The following is a 19,066-nucleotide window of genomic DNA, read 5'->3' on the forward strand; positions in this document are numbered from 1 at the left end:
TGAAGTATATCAGTCGTCACTTTTATTAGACATAGGGATGCAAAAACTAAAGATGAGAGCAACAGAAATGTTCATTAGATCTCCACACTTCTAACAAACAGCTCTGATTTAGAGGCAGCCTCTCACTGTGACCAGTCATAGTTACAGTATGGTTGTATTGTTACAAAGAAAAAAGTCTACATAGCTCATTAAAAACCTAATCAAACATTCATGACCACAGTTAGCTGAAGCAAGGAATTTTTTGGTGATTGTCCTCCCACTCTGTCCTCCTTTTAGCATTATTATTCTTTTAGGATCTGGCAGGAAGCTTCATCTTCTTTTCAGTCCATCTAAAACAACAGAATTATTAGATGTCAGACCTCATACTCTAAAAATAACCTGAATTGGCTTAGCTTCTGGTACCTCAGATGGCACCAATACAATCAGAATGACCCTTTAAATACTTTTTGCTAAAGAACAACCAAGAGGCTTCAAGTGTCCATGTCCAAATAACATTAAAATTCTGCTTGAGAGAGTGCACAGCCAAAAAGCTGCTTAAGAGGGGAGAAAAAAAAAACAAAACAACACTTTAGAAGAATTTCCTTAAAAATGGTAGTATGTGATTTGTTCCTTTGTGTACAAGTTTCTCAAGGTGACAATACATGTCTAATGAGAACTTGAGTGGTTTAATTGTACTTAAATACCAGTCATTTAAGGTCTTAAGAACATATGATGCTATTAAAAATTGATATGATTTTTTTTCCTCACAGCATTTTATCTTACATTCCTGTCACTTTAGTCAACAGTTTTGTAAGTCTTACCCACATGCAACTATGTGAAATATTGTTTCATACTGGTTCGTTTTGTTTACAAATTTTCAAAAATCCACCTGAAAAAGTTACCTAGTTACAAGCAACACCTACCCTATGAAGGGAAGAGAAACCTCTAGGTCAGGTGGTGGACACATTCTCCAGTCTGTTGTGAGCAATTTTGATGATATTTTGTACTTTAAATTATGATTGAACACCTTCATAAAACACTTTTTATTCTTCATCTACAACTGGGAAAACTCTGGCAATATTGGTAACATTATACGGTATGATCAATAGAAGCTGAGTGTTATTGTTAACAGGACCATATTGAGTTTATCCATCACCATGTTGCTTAACATTTCTGCACTTGTCTACATCTCCCTGTGTAAAGTAGAGCTCATAATATGTTCTTGTCTCATGAAAGCAAAATATAAACAGCAGCATTTGTATAGCAGACTTAGGGAGAAAGTTCACATAAAAAGACATGGTAGAACTATGCATTTTAAGTATTTCTGGGTCATAACACTTATGTTTTTAAAGATAATAACAATTTTATTGTTGGGGAGAGGGATCTATGGTGTACAGCAACCGGTCTACCTAAATCCAATTGTTAATTTGAAGATAAAACAACTAAAATAACACAGCCGCATGTGTTTTCTTACCTTGGGGAGTCAATTCCACTGTCTCCTGTTATGCTGTGGTTTTCTGTCCCCTCTGTGTGATTCTGTCCTGATAGCACAGTACATGCATTCTTAAAAAACAGACCTTTCTTTACCAGAGGGTTTCTTGTTTCTTTGGTTTGTGGGCCCAAAGCACGGCACAACACTACTTCTCCTGTCTCACAGGGGGAGTTCAGCAAAGAGTCATCCTCATTGGTGCTGCAGAAATCGGCTACAGCTGAAGCATTCACATGTTCAGTAAGGCCAGTTTCATCTTCCTTTCTGTAAACTGTCGGAAGAACCTGACTGCACAAACAACTTTCTACTATAAAATCTGGGTTTTGATGCTTTTTTGAGCCATCAATTGATTCTGCAAAACCAGCACATCCCTTATATCCGTGGTCTCCAGAACCATGTTTATTTACAGATGCATTGTATTGTGTTGAACAAATATTAACCTTGGAGTTTTTTAGAGCTGTCCCCATCTTTTGCACAGCTTTATTCCAGTCCCTTGTACCTGAAGATGCACAGCCAGGAACCAAGTGACATGGTTCATTGCATTCAGAATTGTCACCCAGATGCAACGAACTACCAGTGTCACAAGGATGCGCTTTCTGGTACGGAAGATGGCCTTTATCAGTAAATCCTTCACTTTCCACCTTCATTGATCCAGGATGGCTGTCACAGACATATTTAAATATAAGGTCATTCTTTTTATCAGTCTTCTGTCTGTGTTTCATACCAAATTCTTTTACCTGGCTAACATTGGTTGTATAATGTGAAAGACTGACATTCCGAAACTTATTTGCTGTTTGATCTAATAACTCGCATACAGCGTCAGCTTTGTACCTGCAATGGCTGCCTTTCGGATGTAACGAATGTTTTGCTGCTTCTTTGCACGTACCGTTATCCCCAGCAGAGGAGTGGGGGGATTTTTGAATATCCCCATGATTCCTTTCGACTGTTCCTCTGTGGACGTTGTCTTTAGAAATAACACTCTCCACAAAGTATTTACTTTTATCATCTATCCGCAAAGTACTGCCTTGTGGATAACTACAGTTTTCACTTAAACTGTCCTTCTTTAGTTGGAGAGAGGACCTATTAGCTTGAAGAAATTTGCTTTGCTTAACATTGTCAGCCTGCATTTCAGCAACTGGTTGTTCAGCTTCATATTCAAAGGCTTTTGAGGAGTCCAAGAAACGTGGCCTTTGCGAACCCCTCTCCTGCTTTTGAGTCCTGGGCTTCAGCTGACTGTTAACACGACCTCTGTACCCTTTGGAATAAACGTTGTGTCTCCATGAGAGACCCTGAAAAGGGTTCTTGATCTGTTTTTTATATATGACGTGGGATTCCACTGCTACATCCAGTGGCTGGTGGGTCACGGTAGACAGCGAAATGTTCTCGTCCAGTTTCTGGTTTGGGGATGTTAGCTCAGGCATGTGAGATTTCCTATTGCTTCTGCTAATTTGCTTCTCTTTGTCTGATTTGGTTTTCCTGCTGTGTTTTGCTGTTCTAATTTGTGTCTTTGGAACACGCTCCTTTGAAAGATGCTTTTGCCTGAGGATTAACGCTTCAGCAGAGATACCTTCACTAATACTTTTCTTCCTCTCCTCAAACTTTTGCATTAATTTTGTGTGCTTAATCAAATTATCAACCGTGAGAGTAGGGTTAATACGCTTGATGATTTCATGTTCAATATCACGTGGCATATTATCTAAGTTGTCTTCATCTCGGACTGGCCATTCCTTGGGAGGAAACTGGGCTGAAAAAGTAGAAAACTCCTTCTTCTCTTTCTCTTTTTTGGAAGTACTTCTCCAGAAAAGGCCAAGGCCAAATTTTTTGCATTTCAGTTTCTCTTTGACTGATGTCAGGGATTTGATGGTGTCCCAGGAGTGGTTTTCAGCAGATGCAGAGATCACTTGAGTTTCAATTGAAGGCTTCAACTCACTGCGGCCTTTCTTACCTCCCCTGTTAGCTTCAAGGTTCATTAGTTGCTGGTATCTTTGGTCACTGAGCATATTCTGGTCAGAGAAACAATGGCAGGATCTGTAAAAGGATACTGTAGGAATGTTTTCTTTCGCTGGGTCTGCACAGCTCTCAGCATTTACAAGGTAACTGATGGAAGACAAGGAGCAGCAACTGTCCTCCAGCAGGACTCTTTTATTGTCTTCTGGGGCATCATTTGCAATGAAGTAGGTGTTAGGGGTGACGATGAAGTATCCGTTTTCTGTATGATAGATTTTCCTTTCTTTAATTAGAGCACCAAGGATATTGTATAAGATTTTGTGGGAGGGAACTGCAATGCCTACAACAAAAATACAGATATTTCAAATCAAAAATAAGTTTTCAAACGAAATGGGAAAAGGTTGAAGAATAACTTGCATGTAACAGACCTGGAAACAACTCAACATGAAATACCCAGTGTATTTAGCTTGCAGGATACAGAAATAAGTTTGCAACTGACCTGTGAATGGGAAATACTCAATTTCAACATGAAAATGTCTGGTACCACGGGACAAAGAGCGGGATTTATTATTTTTTTTAATACATCACCAGCAATTGTGCTTTCACCCAGCCACATCCCCGTAGGGCTCCCCGCAGGACAGGGACAGCCCCAGCTCCGCAGCCAGCGGGCTGCAGCCGGTGACGATCCCTGTGTGTCCCTTCCAGCTCGGATATTCCGTGATCATCAGCCCTGAGCCGGGGAGAGGTGAAGCAGCCAGGAGAGGGCAGCACAGAAACGCCATGCCGCCGAGGTGGCTGCAAGCCTGCCAGGGGCTGAAGGATCAGCAAAACCCTTTTAACTCTCTTAAGGCCATTCCTCGCTGATGGGGGAAGCTCGTTGCTGAGGAAGAAGGTGAAGACAGCGGCGTTTCTGGTGGTCACGGTAGTCTCTTTTGAATAAGTAAGGATGTTCCCTTCGCATCTGTCAGGATATGATTTTTGTGAGACCTTCTGCCAGGTAGAAGCCAAGCCATGTGTTGTTCAAAGCATTTGCCTCTGGGCAGGTTATTTAAGAGCATCTTTTATCCCTCTCTCTCAAGCTTCTGGTAAAGTTTTGTCAGGTGACGATTGCTCCCAAAATTTACCTCACTGACACTAGTCTCAGCTGCTGGTTTTCCCTCAGGTGTCACAGTCCCAGCATCATTAGTCTGGTGACATCTGACCAGCTGCCCCAGATGCTGCTGATCTCCTGCCCACAAGAACAAAGACTTCCAGCAAAGAACAAACATAGCAAGAAAAACATTCTCTCCCTCTACAGACTTGGGGAGTACTGCTTCTGGCTGAGCTGAAAATGCTACCTCGTGGTGTCTCAGTACACATATGGACTGCATCACGTTCCTGGCAGCTTTTGGAGCCAGTTTATGGGGCTGCATTAAAAATTTTTCCCAGTAGCGAAAATGCTTACCAGATCAACCTGTAACATTTGCAGAGCTATAAGACTGTGAAGAATCAAATGAGGAAGCTCAGTATGAAACCAGGGAACCTCCTGCAAAGGGCTGTAACGAGCCTTTATGGAGACACACATGCACACCCCTCCTTCAATACTGCAGATTTAAGGGACGTTTTTCAGATTAAAAGAAACTGCAGCATTTAAGGCAAGAGACTACTCCCCCATCAGAAGAGCTCATTAAAGCTCATTTGGTGTAATTAATTTGCTTTCAGGAATTTGACCAACAAACCTGATTTTGCAGGCAGCTCCATTTTGGATACCAGCTACCAGATGTAGCTCCCCTACTGTAGACCCTTTTGCCATCAAAATCAAACGTGTTCCTGGCTTAAAGGAGGATTCAAAGCCTCACTGATCTGGCAGTCTGCTTTATGCTTTTCCAGATCTGGCATCTGAATCCCTCATCTATGCTTTCGGACTCTTGAGAAAGGACATGCCCCCAATGTCCTAACGAACCCAGTTTATTAAAATGTGTAAAAAGGATCATCGTCAAATCAACGTTAGTGATGCTCACAGGCTGATAAGGACTCCATACGTATTTGTGCGTTCTCCCAGCCTGATGGTTTGTAATCTTCCACATTGCCAGTTTTACTTGTGAATATTCATTGATGACTTGCCCAATATCACAAACTCAAGCTTGATGGTACAGTCACTTTTAAAAGGAAGAGGAAACGAACACTTTACCTGGATAACTTTTCACTAACTGCTCCACCAAAGTTTTCTGCGTGACCATCATTTGATCTGCATTCATGTCTGATATGGCACAGCAGATTTCTTCTGCCAGAGGAAGAGACTGTGGCAGTGAGCAAGGATTCATGAGAACAGGGAGCACATCACCTGAAGTCCAGAAGGAAGGAAAAAGACAAAGAAGAGAAGGTAGTTTGAATGGAACAGTGCTTCATTTTTCTATTAGCCACGATTATATGGTGTTGCTTCAGAGCAAGCATCTTATCCTCAACTAATTTTATTTCACAAATTACTCATCAGTGTTTCTCAGAGAACACAAATGGCTCTAAATACTTCGTGTTTTTATAATGAAGGCAGCAGAAGGCTACCTTAGGCATGTCAGTTTGTTTGGTATTAAATTCCAGCTTAAACCTTCATTTAGCTCAGTAAACAGGGAGTCAAAAGAGAGAAGTAAATCTGATGACTGACTTTTTGATGACTGTTTACAAACAAAACCATGCAGAACATGTATTTCTCTGAGTAGCTAATGAAAAAGGTCAGCATCCAACATTCTAAGCACAAAATCTTTTCACCGTATCAGAATACAGGAAGAAGAAAGACCAGCAACAGGCTCTAACACACGAATTTGAACAGAAATGGTAAATTTTCCATTTTTAGACTGGGCTCTAGAACTACAGATTATCTACTGGACTGTACAGAGAACAAAAATGCTTGTAACAACTGACTTAGACTGGTTACAATCATAATTTGTACTTCTTCACCAGTGCACACATTTTTTAGGCTATGTCACCTGGTCACATCTCCTGGTCAGAGACAACAACGCTGTCCCCGCTTTGCACAGCGAAAGCAGAGGCTCGGAGGGGCAAGAGCAAAGCCCTGCTCTCCCAGCAGTGCTGCAGCCTCAGCCCATCCCCTGCCCAGCAGGGCACAGCACACCTCCTGCCAGCAGCTCAACAGTTTCAGTTCTGTTTTCCCTCCCTCTCACAAGGACAGGATAGTGCACTTGGAATGAAGTAGAAAAACCTAAAGTAAAGACTTTTCCTGAAAGCTGGTGACAAAGAATGAAGCAGGGACTTACCTGAGGTCTGTGCATACATTAAGACTATGACCGCGTACGCCTCAGACAAAACCAGGCGTTTTTCTATTGTTCAGGTAGACCCACGATCTGTTCTCACTACCTGGTGGTGTTTCATGTTCTCTTCCCTGGTCTCTGTTGCAGAAAGCCCCTGGGTATGCTCAGCTGCCAGCTCGTTACTTCACAAGGCAAAAGCTAGAGTTAAATGCTAACAGCAATTCTCCCGCTAGTGAGAAGTGACAGCTTCGATTAACCGATGTTCAGGTTTAACTAAACTGCAGTTGGGTAGTCTGTTGGACGACTCTGCAACCTGATATTTATCCTTTTGGCAGAAAACTAGAACACAAACATTTCTCTGAGTAAATGAATTAAGCAACGGCACTTGGAAAAGCTTAAATCGCTCTTGACCTTTGTTTTACAACTGCAGTCAGGTTCAACAAAAAGCTCTCAGAGAAAAATCCTGGCACACAGTTTCCCCAGTGACGTTGCTAGGACACTCCTTGCAGGTGCAGGAAGCATTGCAGGGTTTCTTTTTGTATGGGAAAAGACTGCCAGCATTGAGTAATAACTCTTGTGAACACTGCTGCCTCAGCTCTCTGCTGCAGGCACGCGGAGCTACGGCCAGTTTTACCATTTGTTCCTGTAGAGCACCAAACTGCTAGGGAATAAAACACCAAATGTAATGGAAATGTATTAGTGATCTTTATGAATATTAATTATCATGCCATCGTTGTCCGCATCTGTCTCACAGCCTCAAATCCCACGTCTCTTTCACAGGGAAGCCCTTTCAGGTTAATATTTAAAACAAAGTAGTAAGCAAAAACCAGCTTGATACTAAAGGAAAAAAATATTAGAGTCGCATTTATCACAATGCAAGCCTATTTAAAATGCTCATTGTAGATCAATAGTGCTAACAACAGGAATATTAGACATCATTCCCTCCTGACTTCAAAAGAAAATCTGAAATAGTGAAAGCAAAAAATCAGATCATTGGCAACGCTGCTAGGTAGTTGTGGGAAAAGACCCAGGCAGCAGCCTACACGTGTCCATCAATTTCTTATTAAAAGAAGCTCAGGAAAGTTGCTCAGTGTTTGTCCCTGAACAGCCCCAAAACAGCCCCTGCAGAACCCCTGCTCCCCTCCCTGCTCTATGTAAGCTGTCTGATTAGGCTCATCTGCTTGATTGCTTTATAGTTTTTATAAGGACTTGCTTACAGTTACATGCAAGGTACCTGTCAGCCCTCAAGAAACTCAGGGTAACCCTCTTGGTTGTTTAAATACATAGCACAGTTCCTATTTCACACTCCGCAGCTCTTACAGAATCACGTTTACCAGGTAGGCACTTTGCCAGTAGTCACGTATTATTTTCCTTCAGTTTCGTTTACCATTCTATTCAACCGCTGCTTATTACCTGGACACCCGAAACCCAAGAATACCCTTTTAGAGCACATATCGATCACAGTGTGGGCAAGTCACCTGTAATACAAGCACTGGTGCACAGGAAAAGCCTCCAAACTCAGTGTACAGGAAAGTCTCTGGGTATTCTTGACCTGCACAAAGTGATTTTTTTTGTTCCATGTCTGTAACGTGAGCTTTACCACTTTTCACTGGGTTGTTTAACCAGAAAAATGTGTACAACACAAGTTTTTTCTAGGTAAAAAATAGGCTAGTCCTGAGAAAGCGAACAGAGGTGCATTTTATTGCATGAGAGCTCAATTTACTTCTTAAAAGCTGGGGTAAAGAATTTATATAACAATAAAAGGTTAACAGTAACTAATTAATTCTAGGGAAAAATAAATGCAAATCAGCAATGATCTCCACTGCATGATTCCACTTACATCTGCTGAGACAAAACACCTGGAAATTACATTTAGTAGCTGGAAAAGTCTATGTAGGACTGTATAATTGAGCATAAAATCCCGCTTATCCTGTGCCTCTTTGCATGAGAGCCCTAATCTGTTTGATTCACTTCACTTTCTGCAGAAATGCAAGAGGAAAACTATAAGCAAGTACAGTTCTGCTACAACTCCAAGGCTTCTGCTTTTCTGTAGACTAAAGCGCATCCTGGTCACATTTTATAACATTTTAAAATTAAAGACTAGGAAAAGTTTTGAAGAGGAAGAAAGTTAAAAGGAACATAGAAAGTTTGGTAACTTTTGTAAAATCACTTTTTGAACATTTATGGAGATTTTAACTCGTATTAAAGGATAACATTTCTATGTAGATTCCAAAGGCAGAGTTAAGATTCTTAGATCACTTTCAGTTACAGGTATATAACCAGGAAGCTCCATTTTGGCATAACCGTTGTGTACCAGACCCTCTTTTCAGAAACATCCATTTACTGATGCAAAGAGCAAATAGTTCAACTCCATTAAAAACTGTCAACTCTTGCAACATGTTTAATCTGTTACGGAAACAAGCAGAAGCTCTGAAGAACAGCAGGCTATCTTTCTGTTTATTTTGTACAACTCCCTGAGAGAAACAAAATGACTGTCAGTTAAGGTCACTGACACTTTGTCAGCTGGAGCTGAAGGAGCAGCTGTGCACACTTCAAAATGTCAGGTTTCCGTAACCACTGATTCCTGCAAGGGTACTCCCAAATCACAATTAGGCAACGTCCTCCACTTAGTGCCAGTGGCTGACGTTTACAGATGGAGGATGATGCCGTGCCACAAAAAGAGCACTTCTGGGTGTTGAAGATAAGCAGGCAAATTGTTCAGTGCTTGGAAATCTGTTTCACCCACAACAGCTGTCAAAGCAGCCACCTAGCAAACCACATAAACGCATCTGCCTCTGGGTCACCCTTGCTGCTTGCAGCGTAACTGGCAGAGAAACTGAGCTATGAGCAACAACACTTGACAATTATTTTTCAGTATACTTTAACTCGCTTTTCAGTCAACTCGCATACAGCATTGGATATATCCAGCACAGCTGATAGCAAGGAAGGTCATCGTTAACCATTTCAGCATTCAATGTCTGGCATAAAAGGCAAATTGATTCAAAAGTTTCATTGCAAGGAGATAAAAATAACATAAAACAAAATGGTCCCGGGTAAGCTGCAAAACCATGCAAGTAGCCCACAGAGGCAAGCAGTAGCAGAGGAATAAACAAGTCACTGGCAATGTCTCTGGCTCCTGTAATTGTCTGCAGGTGCTGCCAGCCAGAGCTACAGGATTTCGACACAAGCACATCTTTTCCACTTCGCCTGGTCCAAAAAGTCCCTTCACAACCCTGGCATTTCTCCAGTGAAACCACTCGTTTTTTTCCTTGCTCCCAGACCTGCTATCTCTTCTGCAGTAAATCTCAGCCCATCCAAATAGCTCTTTAACATCAAAATCTTTGGTCTAAGAAGCGTTACTGGGTGCTGGTTAGGTACTTACCCATAGAGTAAAGGACGCTGTAAAAACATCATCATGCTGTTGTGCATTCCTGTGTCTGTTCACCTAAAGGTCAGCTCTAACTGCTGCAGTATTCCCAAGGCTGACTCTTGTGTGACAGCACATTTCCCAGCACAGAAGGCAGTCACAAAAAGTGTACAACTTAAGGCAACAGGCACGGGAGTAAGATGTAACTACGAGCATGTCCCCCCACCCTGAGTGGGGGACCAAAATTCCCTCCTTTGCACGCCCCCTGGCTTCAGCTCACATTCACCCCAGCCAAGGAAAGTCCCACACTGGTCTTTTAGACTAGCAGCACCCACAGAGCTCTTCAAAAGAGAACATAGCCCCCTGCAGAGTGTTCCAGCAAACCATGAATCAGGGGACAAAACAGCTATTGCATCCCACTTGCTCCCAGGCAACCCTTGGCCAAATCCGACCCACAGCAGAAAAAGCTGCCGGAGAGCTTAGTGCAGTTGTAGCAGCCCTCGGACCCAGGGCACTGGCTTTCAGTGAGGGCAGGAGCCACCAGCACACACACAGGTGGAAGGAAGCAGCTCTCAGATCCTGTTTCAGGCCATATTCCACTGCAGGGAGTGTTGTCATTCAACTGAGAACAAAGCTTTGATGGTATATGAGCAATTCGCACCTGTCTGAGAATCCCATGATGTTGAAGGATGTGCACGGCCACTTTTAGCTTCCTCTCTCCTTAAAAAGAAATACAATTTTAAAGACAAACCTTATGCTAAAAAATAAGCTCCTGCACCTGGGCTGCAATTCCGTGAAAACTGGGTTGCAATTTATGGCCAAAAGGAAAAGGAGAATAGCATGTTTGCCATCACAGGAGGTCTCAGAGGAGTTGTTTGGTCACTGCAGAACTAACAGCAGCAGTTTGGATCTGAGGATATTGGCCCAGAGTTCCCAAACCTTTCCCTGTGACTTTGGCACTATCAAACTCCCTTTCCATACTTCAGTTCGTCTGAATTTCAACCAAAAGGAAATGGTACATGACAAACAGAGCAACTGAGCACCTCCACTCTGTTACAGAAGAATCAATAAATGTCTTTTTCAAGAGCCAGTTGTGGAGAACCCTTGCTGTGAAGGCTGCTGGGTCACACATAGCAAGGTGAAGCCTCCCACGGAAGTTACAAAGATGTGCAGGTGCCTGTGGCATACTGAAGATACAGAACAGTTAATGGGGGAAAAGAAAATGGTGCTGTCCATGAAGTACCTAAGCAAGTGTTCTTTATGGCAGGCTAGCTTTATTGCAATATTTTTAGGGGAACAAGGAAAATATTTAATAATATTAGCATAATTTTCAACCTTGGAAGCTCAGCATATAGCTGGCCATAGAGCACAAGGGAGAAATCCAGTATCGGGGTGGGAGTACTAAAAGGCAACAAATAAAACCTCATTTGGGAGTGATTCATTTGTTTTAGAAAAGCAGAATAAAATTCACAGAGGTTCAGATTATTTCAGTTTAAAAACAAAACCAGCATTTTAGCTTTCAAACAGATTGAGGTTGCTAAACAAACAGCATTTGCAGTTGTGCCACTGCCCAGGAAGCTTTCTGCTTCAGTACAAAGCAGGCTGCTCACAGGGAAGCTGTGAGCTGCCAGCAAACGGACCATGGCTTGCCACTGATGCATCAGTGTAAGATAAAACATACTAAGAAAAAAAAAAAAAAGGTTTATATCATGGATTATTTCCAAGGGTTTCACAGTACTCTCACCAGTGTGGGCAGTTCTGCATATTGAGCTCTCTGTTAGCAGTAAACACGGTGTGAGTCACAGCAATGATGCACAGCACTAGCATCTTTGTTTTAGTTCTCCTGGGAGTGTTTTTATAAAATACAGTAAGGAACTGGCAGAGAGTGGCTCTGGGTGGATGTTGTTTTGGCAACGCAGACACCTACATCTCTCTAACCTAATGGTTTAGAGAAAAAAAAAAAAAGTAAGAAAAACCTCTTGTGAGTATCACAGCAGTTTTAACAGGCTAAAGAAAACCATGCTGCCATCATCCTGGTTTGGGGGGACCTGACAGCAGCCCCTCAAGAAGATGATGGAGCCAAGCTCTGTGCAGCTGTGTATGGTGGGAGGATGAAGGACAGCAGGCATCAGCTGGAACAAGAGGGGTTCAGCCTGACTATAAGGAAACCCTTTTCACCCTTCAGGACAGCCCAGCAGTGGAGCAAGCTGCCCAGAGAGGTTGTGCAGTCTCCAGTCCTGGGGAGTTTTCAAGATGTGACTGGACAAAGCCCTGAGCAACCTGGTCCGACCCCACAGCTGTCCCTGCTTTGAGCAGGAGGTGGAATAGGCTCCCAGGAATGAGGTAACAGTCCAGACATCCAGCTTAATTGGACACTGGTGCCTGTGCCTCCCACAGCGGCTCTCAAGACCCACTTTGACCACCCTGTTTTCTGTAACCCAATGCAACAGCACTTTTGACCTCTGCTAGCTGTGAAGTTTTCTTGGGTTACACCAGGTTAAAGAAAAAAGGGGATGGTTACCCTTACATCACGTCAAAACAGCATCTGAATGGAAAACCTATTGGATTTCTTCTCAACCTTCAAAGAGCCACTGTTTTCATAACCTTTCTTTTGTCACAGCCAGACTCCATCAGTATATGCTTGTTGTTAGAGCTGGTGCTCTCTGGTGGTGACGTGGACACATGCTAAAACAAGAAGGCAGTACAGAAAAGCTAAACTAAACGAAGTCTCTGATTTTGAAACCATATCAATATCTATATCAGACTAATAAATGCAGTTCATTTTATTAACTGTGTGATATTAAAATAATAGCAAGTGAGCTCTTCAAATACCCTCATCCTCACTAAAAGTTAAAATCTGCTGTTGAGGATTCAAAGTGCGAGAATGCAAAAAGACAGCTCGGCACAGCTCAGTCTGTGTTCTTGAATTTTGCTTTCTCACTCAAAAGACGAATAAGTTTATTCTGCTGAAAACTTCTAGCACTGAGAAATACACTGTACATATGAAGTTCTACACAACTGATCTTATTAGAGGTAATGTTTAGAAAAAACAGAGTCAATTGAAATGAATGGAGTTTACCATATGTAAAAAATACACTCCTGTTCAACGGTACTTGTTAAATTGTGCAACTAGAGAATATTGAATGAAACAGTGGAAAAATATGCGCACACATGTTTTTGCAGATAACACCTTACAGGAAATTCAACCTGAGCAGACGTGGTAAACCCATCAGGATTTTGAAGAGCTTTGCAGTGCCTTGCTGCTGTGAGTTCAAACAGTAGTTCAAATATAGCAGTTGCGTTCAGTGCAAAACACCGAAAAAAGTCTTTTGTAATACAGGATTGATAACTTACTAAGAACTCGACATGGAAAAGCATGAAACATTCAGAGGTATCACTTCATTTGAAGTCAGTGGTAAGGGCTCAATGCCAGCTAAAATTAGGTGCTAAACGTTACGAAATAATGTGAGATTTACACTGAGAGAATTTATTCAGTAAGCTAAAGATAACAAAAGTAGATAAAAAGTTGTCCTTTGAGAAGTACAAATATTTTATTCCCTTTTTCTATCCCAAAGATGTATTGGGCAGTCACCACTGGAACAACTGCGATATCCAGGAGAACCCAATTACAACAGAATATACAAGTTAGTAAGTTCTGAATCAGAGACCTTACTGAAATTAACTTGAGAATAAAAGTTAAAAATGCAACTAAACTGCTCGTGTTCTGACAGCCTATGTGTAGCAGTGCAAAATAAAACATTTCTGTTCATCCACTCTTTTTAAAGCCTGAAGAAAATAAAAAAGGAACAAACTCAAAAAGAACCCTGAACAGTCCAATGCGAAGCACGACCACATACTGAGAGTTACACTTCACAGAAGCCAACTCCATTGAAGTACAAAACTATTCTGCTTTGACTTGCAAACCTACATCCCCACTGGTGAGGCAGGATGAAAGTCCCTGGAAGAAAGGGGCTCCAGAAGAGAGGAATCCCAAGCTGCACATCCCAGCCTCTTGCAGAGCCGCCGTCCTCACCGGGACCAGGTGTTCCCATGGCAAAACAGCATCTGCTGCTCACACAGCTGCAATTTCAGCTGTAGTTTCGTTAGACTCTGCAGCAGAATGATGCTGACACTGACACGAATTGCTGTGAACAAATTCAAGGTACTGAAGTGAAAATAGAGAGACAATCTTTGTACTCTCTTGTGCTTTTTAGCTCTGAGTGCTTCACTTCTCCCTCAGTTCCGGGGAGTATTTACAGGGGAAGGAGGAGATGTTAGGAGCTATGCTATCAGGTAACTCCATCAAGTTCACAAACAATTGGGTGAGGACTTGTTTTATGTTCTTATCTCATTCCAGTTCACTCAATACCTGCAGCAAAAATGGACAAACCTTAGCACTTGACAGAGAAGCGTTCTGTCCTTTCAACATCAGCGTTCAGTAGGATGTTCTCCAGGTGAGATGCCTGGGTGACCCCAGGAAGGCCCCAGCCTGCATTCTGCAGGCCAGCCCCAGCCTCAGCTCACCTGGGAAGCTGCAGGGCTGGTTTTCGCATTCATAGGGAGTAACTTGCAGCCCTGCAGGGAAGATGCTGGACCAGCAGCAATTTCAGGCCTCTGAAGCTTAAACAAACAAACGAAAAAATCTGAATTTTCTGTTGTCTGCCTCTGCCCGATGGGAACCACAGAAAGGGAACCAGGCAGCTCAGCACATGGAATAACTCTGGGAAGACAGAAACGAGCTGGTTACGACCAGGAGAAGCAAGAAGCTACAGCAATGCGTCCTCCTGGGCTGACACCCCCAGCTTCTCTCTTCAAACGCCCTGGAGTGATGCTCCTCAAACCGAGCGCTGCCAACTGTATCGCAGCTCATACCCGTCCTGCTCCTCTCCAGCACCCCGGGGCTGCCCAGGAAGGGGCATGGGGAGCATTTTGCCCCTCATATGGTTAACAACAGACTGAACAAGCACCGGAGATGGGCCCTCAGGGATGTTAGCATTGTCACTCAGGCCGCTCAGCTATCAGATCGGGAGGACAAGGGGCTTAAAACTAGCCTCCCTACTTAACCCTCTGAGGGAGAAGAGAATTGCCATGATTTTCCCTCTACCCGCCGAGGGGAAGAATATAACAGCTGGCCCCCCATCCCTGGGAGAAGCGTGCAAACCAGACCCTGGCTCCAGGGCACAGGGGGAGAAAGAAAGTTTTTGGGGATTTACCTGGGAACAAATACAGCAGGGCGGTTTGCGATTCCTGATAAGCTTTTGGGACTGCAGTTTCCCCTTATTTGCTAAATCTTCCAGTGGCTGACATCAGTCAGGGTGTAGTTATTTATAAAGCCAAGATGTTCAACCCCCAGTGCGTTTCTCTAGAGCAAACCTCATTTGAACCACAGGGAAAAGGAGCAAAACTAAGACCAGAGGAACACCACATAGTCTTCTGGTGACCAGCAGGAGCCAGGAAGGTTCCTTGAGTTACAGCAGTGAGGAGGCCTCCTGAATGCTCAGGGCTTGAAAAATAGAGTGCATCGGGGCCTGGAGCATGGCAAGACCCTCACACTAATTCCCAAGGATAATTCTTCACTGAAACATGACTTGGCAAAATTACCACTGCAGTGCTGTGTGCCCCTTACTTCTCGTTTACTGTTCAGCAAAAAATGGGTTGTGGATTAAAGAGGAAAAAAGAAAAAAACACCTTAAAATTGTTAGCTGATTTTTCTCATGAGTCTGAAAACTCAGTCTTTACCCTTTTGGTGTACTGTGGACATAGGTAAAGATACTGCAACCAGGTATCTGTGAAAATTCATCAAACAGTAATGTAGTTTGCAGACACTGCTACTGCTATGTGCTGCAGTAAAGGGATGTTTCCTAAGAACCACCTCGGACATTTCTTTGTTCCCTACATCCCAGCCACAAGTCACGGAGCACGAGAAACCCATTCTACTTTACTGCAAGTAACAGCTTGAGAGCAGATAGATTAAAACAAGAAATCTATATAAAATAAAGACTGCTAATGTGATTTTTCAATATTGTCAACTCCTTTAAGAAACAAAACCAAGAAAGCTTTGTCCCTTGGGTTTTAATTGTCTAACTTGTCACTTGCTTTCCTGGAACAAGACACATACAAGGAATGGGAGAAAAGCCTTCCAGAGCAGAACACGGTCATTATCACGAGGGATGGAAGAAAAGACACAGTACATCAGTTTTTACCAGAAAATTACCTAAATAAAGACACTAAAATTGCAAATTAGTTTCAGAAGGGAGGGAGGGAGGGAAGGAATCCCTTCAACATCAAATGTTTGAAAATGGGAAATTCACAAAGAAGCTTCTTCAAAGGCATTTGATAGAAGAAACAGTAAGAGAACTTCAACTTGTTAGAACCCCCTTTGGGTATTACTGCAGCGAGAGATAAAACATTAGGGGAAGTTGTGTAATTCATTTACTGAAATAATTTTCATTTGGATTCAGCCAGCCACACTATGCATGAGAAAAGAGGTTACTGGGAAGCAAGAGGATGAAAAACCAAATTAATTGAGGTCTCTAAATCATTTTCAGGAGACTAGCAAATAACAACATATCAATAGTCACAAGTAAAATAAAACAACTATAGCAAGAGGGAATAACCTCCAACATATTTAGAAGTACGATGTCTTTTTAGATGGAGACCAGTAAGTAAAATGCTGGTCTTGCTTATAACGCCCTACCTGGGTTAACAGTGAAGAGGTCAGTAGGCTACTCACAACCAGGAAAAACAAAGCTCTCGCTGGAGCAAGTGCAGACGGTTACCAGAGTGTCCAGAGAAATTAGACTGCATGAAGAGATTGAAGAGTCAGAAAACAGGGCTGAAACAGAAAAGAGCTATTCTCTGCAAACTATTAGGAAAGCAGTGTAAATACCAGGAAAGGGGGGGGGGGGGGGGGGGGGGGGGGGGGGGGATAAAAATCTATGTGATTTAAGCTAAAGCCACAGTTAAGAGAAGCATAAACAGGTTGAGCTGGCCAAGGACAACACAGGCTAGGCACCACAAATGTGCACATTGAAAATTTTGAAAGAGGTCATTCTTAAGTCTTCCAAACGGTGACAAAGTTCAGGCTTTGAGAAAGAATTCAAAACTGCTGTTTCATTTGGACTGCTACTTCTCTTCAACACAAAGCTTCTGTTACCTAATCAGATCCAGTTCTGCCTGAGGTAACATGTACTTCTAACTTTAAAATTCATCCCCTGACACAGAGGATTACCGAGCTACCCTCAGGGAAGCATAACAATAAACCTCTCAAAAACGACAGCTATGAAAATTCCTACCTTTGGAAATCCAACTCAGCCAGGATTCATTTGCACTTCAAGTACCTGGTAGTTACAATGGGGCTGAACAGCTGCAAGTCTTCATTTCAGCATCTTCTACTTGGTCTTTGCCACGTTTCTGGTTTGGCTACTGCTGCTTACAATCCTTTAGTTTGGGGCAAGTGGTTCAGATCAAAAGGGTAATGAGCTGACACAACGCAAGAACTAGGCTACCCATTCATCACTTATCGCGGTGTTTCTTGGTAATTGCAACTTGCTGTCTCCTATAATCACCTTCAGTAGACAACAGTCCTAATTAACTACAACAAAACCACATGGAAAATTGCAAAATGTACAGAAGCTTCACTGGCCAAACCAATGGCTCAAGTAAAAAACGAGGAGCTGTGAGGCAGCGTTTGGTACCAAGAGCAGAAATTTAGTTAATGCAACTGCCACATTTCAGAGAATAATTCAGTGGCACCCTTGCAGTAAGAGCACTCAGTAATCTAGCAGCTGTATTTTCATGTATATTCAAAGCCCTTGATTGCAGCCTGGCCTCATTAGACTGAAAAGGTTACTAGCATAATTAATTGAATATGAGCTAATTGCAGGTACTAAATAGCAATGATAAATAAATACAATTTTCACCAGAATGCTCTTAAAAATACACTTTTTTTCCCCCCAGATTACTTTGTCATTGTTCCTATTGCCAGATATGATAGCATGTTCTCTGTGTATCCCCTGAATGCTAATAAATTAAACAAAAGGGGGAACTGAGACACTTACTGGTGCAATATGCTATCTTCTGCAAAACTCTTATCTAAATTTTTCCTGTGAATAATTACATACTTAAGGTAGCAACCTGAATGTGCCCAAGTCTGATTTCTTCTTAGATCTTCCATCAATTTCACTTTTCCTTATTTTTAGAAAAGCTTTCAAAGACCCCTTTGGAGCTTCTTTTTGGTCAGCATTTCCAGAGGAATGAAGACTAAAAGCAGCTGCTGAGATCAGAGCATCGCCTCCACATTAGGTAACAAAATGCCTTCCCCGCCAGGCAGCCATCACCCCACCGAGCTGCAGCGCCCCACGGTGCTGAGCACCCTCCGCCTTTACCTGCTTCAGTGGCAGCACACTCTGTAGCTTTTTTTTTTCCACATAAATCTTTGTGCTGATTCAATCCATAACATCCAGCTTCAGTGTTTTTTTCTAGGCATCATTCTTTGTCTGAAGACATTAATGGTGAATGAAACTGAATGAGTCTTCCACTGGTTATGAATGCACCTTCCAGTTGATTAGAGTATCACTCTCTGGACAGTCACCTCCTCCAAAAACACCACTATCTGCAACAAAACACCTAAACCAGCCTGGTTCCTACCACATTTTCCCTAAATGTTGATTGCCCATGTGCACAACTGCACTGCAACAACTCACCGGGTCACAACCAAGTGGGCTTCAAAGCAGACCGCTGGCAGATGAGACCTGGTTTGCCTCAGTGTCCATAGCGGGGAAAGGCTGCGGTGGTGATGCCCTGCTTGTTCCTTGCTTTCGCAGCAGCCCAACTGCAGGATTTTTGCCCCCCAGGATTCACGCCGATGCTGCTAATCATGAAATGACACAGGCAGAAGTCACCTGCCACAAGAGCATGGTTTGGCACTTCCAGTGGATAGTCTCCGATGGCAGCTGAGGACATGCTGCTCAATCAACCAGCGGCTCCACAAAGTGGAGAGGATCTCACCATCGGGATCACACAGGCAGGCAGCGAAGA

The 19,066-nt window shown here is 42.7% G+C and overlaps 1 protein-coding gene and 1 long non-coding RNA gene across 5 annotated transcripts in view; one reads left to right on the top strand and one right to left on the bottom strand.

Moving 5' to 3' along the window:
- On the bottom strand, window positions 1–18,185 carry STOX1 (storkhead box 1). 3 transcript variants are annotated; one of them, XM_067000180.1, is made up of 5 exons: window positions 17,323–18,185; window positions 16,725–16,828; window positions 5,586–5,738; window positions 1,454–3,755; window positions 1–329 (listed from the first exon to the last, which is right to left on the bottom strand). In XM_067000180.1, exons 3-5 carry the CDS (start codon window positions 5,716–5,718, stop codon window positions 290–292), a joined length of 2,475 nt encoding a protein of 824 aa, XP_066856281.1. In that variant the 5' UTR covers window positions 5,719–5,738; window positions 16,725–16,828; window positions 17,323–18,185; the 3' UTR covers window positions 1–289. The 3 variants fall into 3 exon arrangements, with proteins under 3 accessions (XP_066856281.1, XP_013028471.3, XP_013028462.3); XM_013173017.3 differs by lacking the exon at window positions 16,725–16,828 and having other exon boundaries at window positions 17,323–18,184; XM_013173008.3 differs by lacking the exons at window positions 16,725–16,828; window positions 17,323–18,185 and adding an exon at window positions 6,667–6,973.
- The window catches only part of LOC136791209 (uncharacterized), a 33,481-nt gene that overhangs the window by 703 nt on the left and 13,712 nt on the right, over window positions 1–19,066 (top strand). The window lies entirely within an intron of this gene.

The sequence above is a fragment of the Anser cygnoides genome, chromosome 7 (assembly GCF_040182565.1).
Source record: "Anser cygnoides isolate HZ-2024a breed goose chromosome 7, Taihu_goose_T2T_genome, whole genome shotgun sequence".
NCBI classification, from domain to species: Eukaryota; Metazoa; Chordata; class Aves; order Anseriformes; family Anatidae; genus Anser; species Anser cygnoides.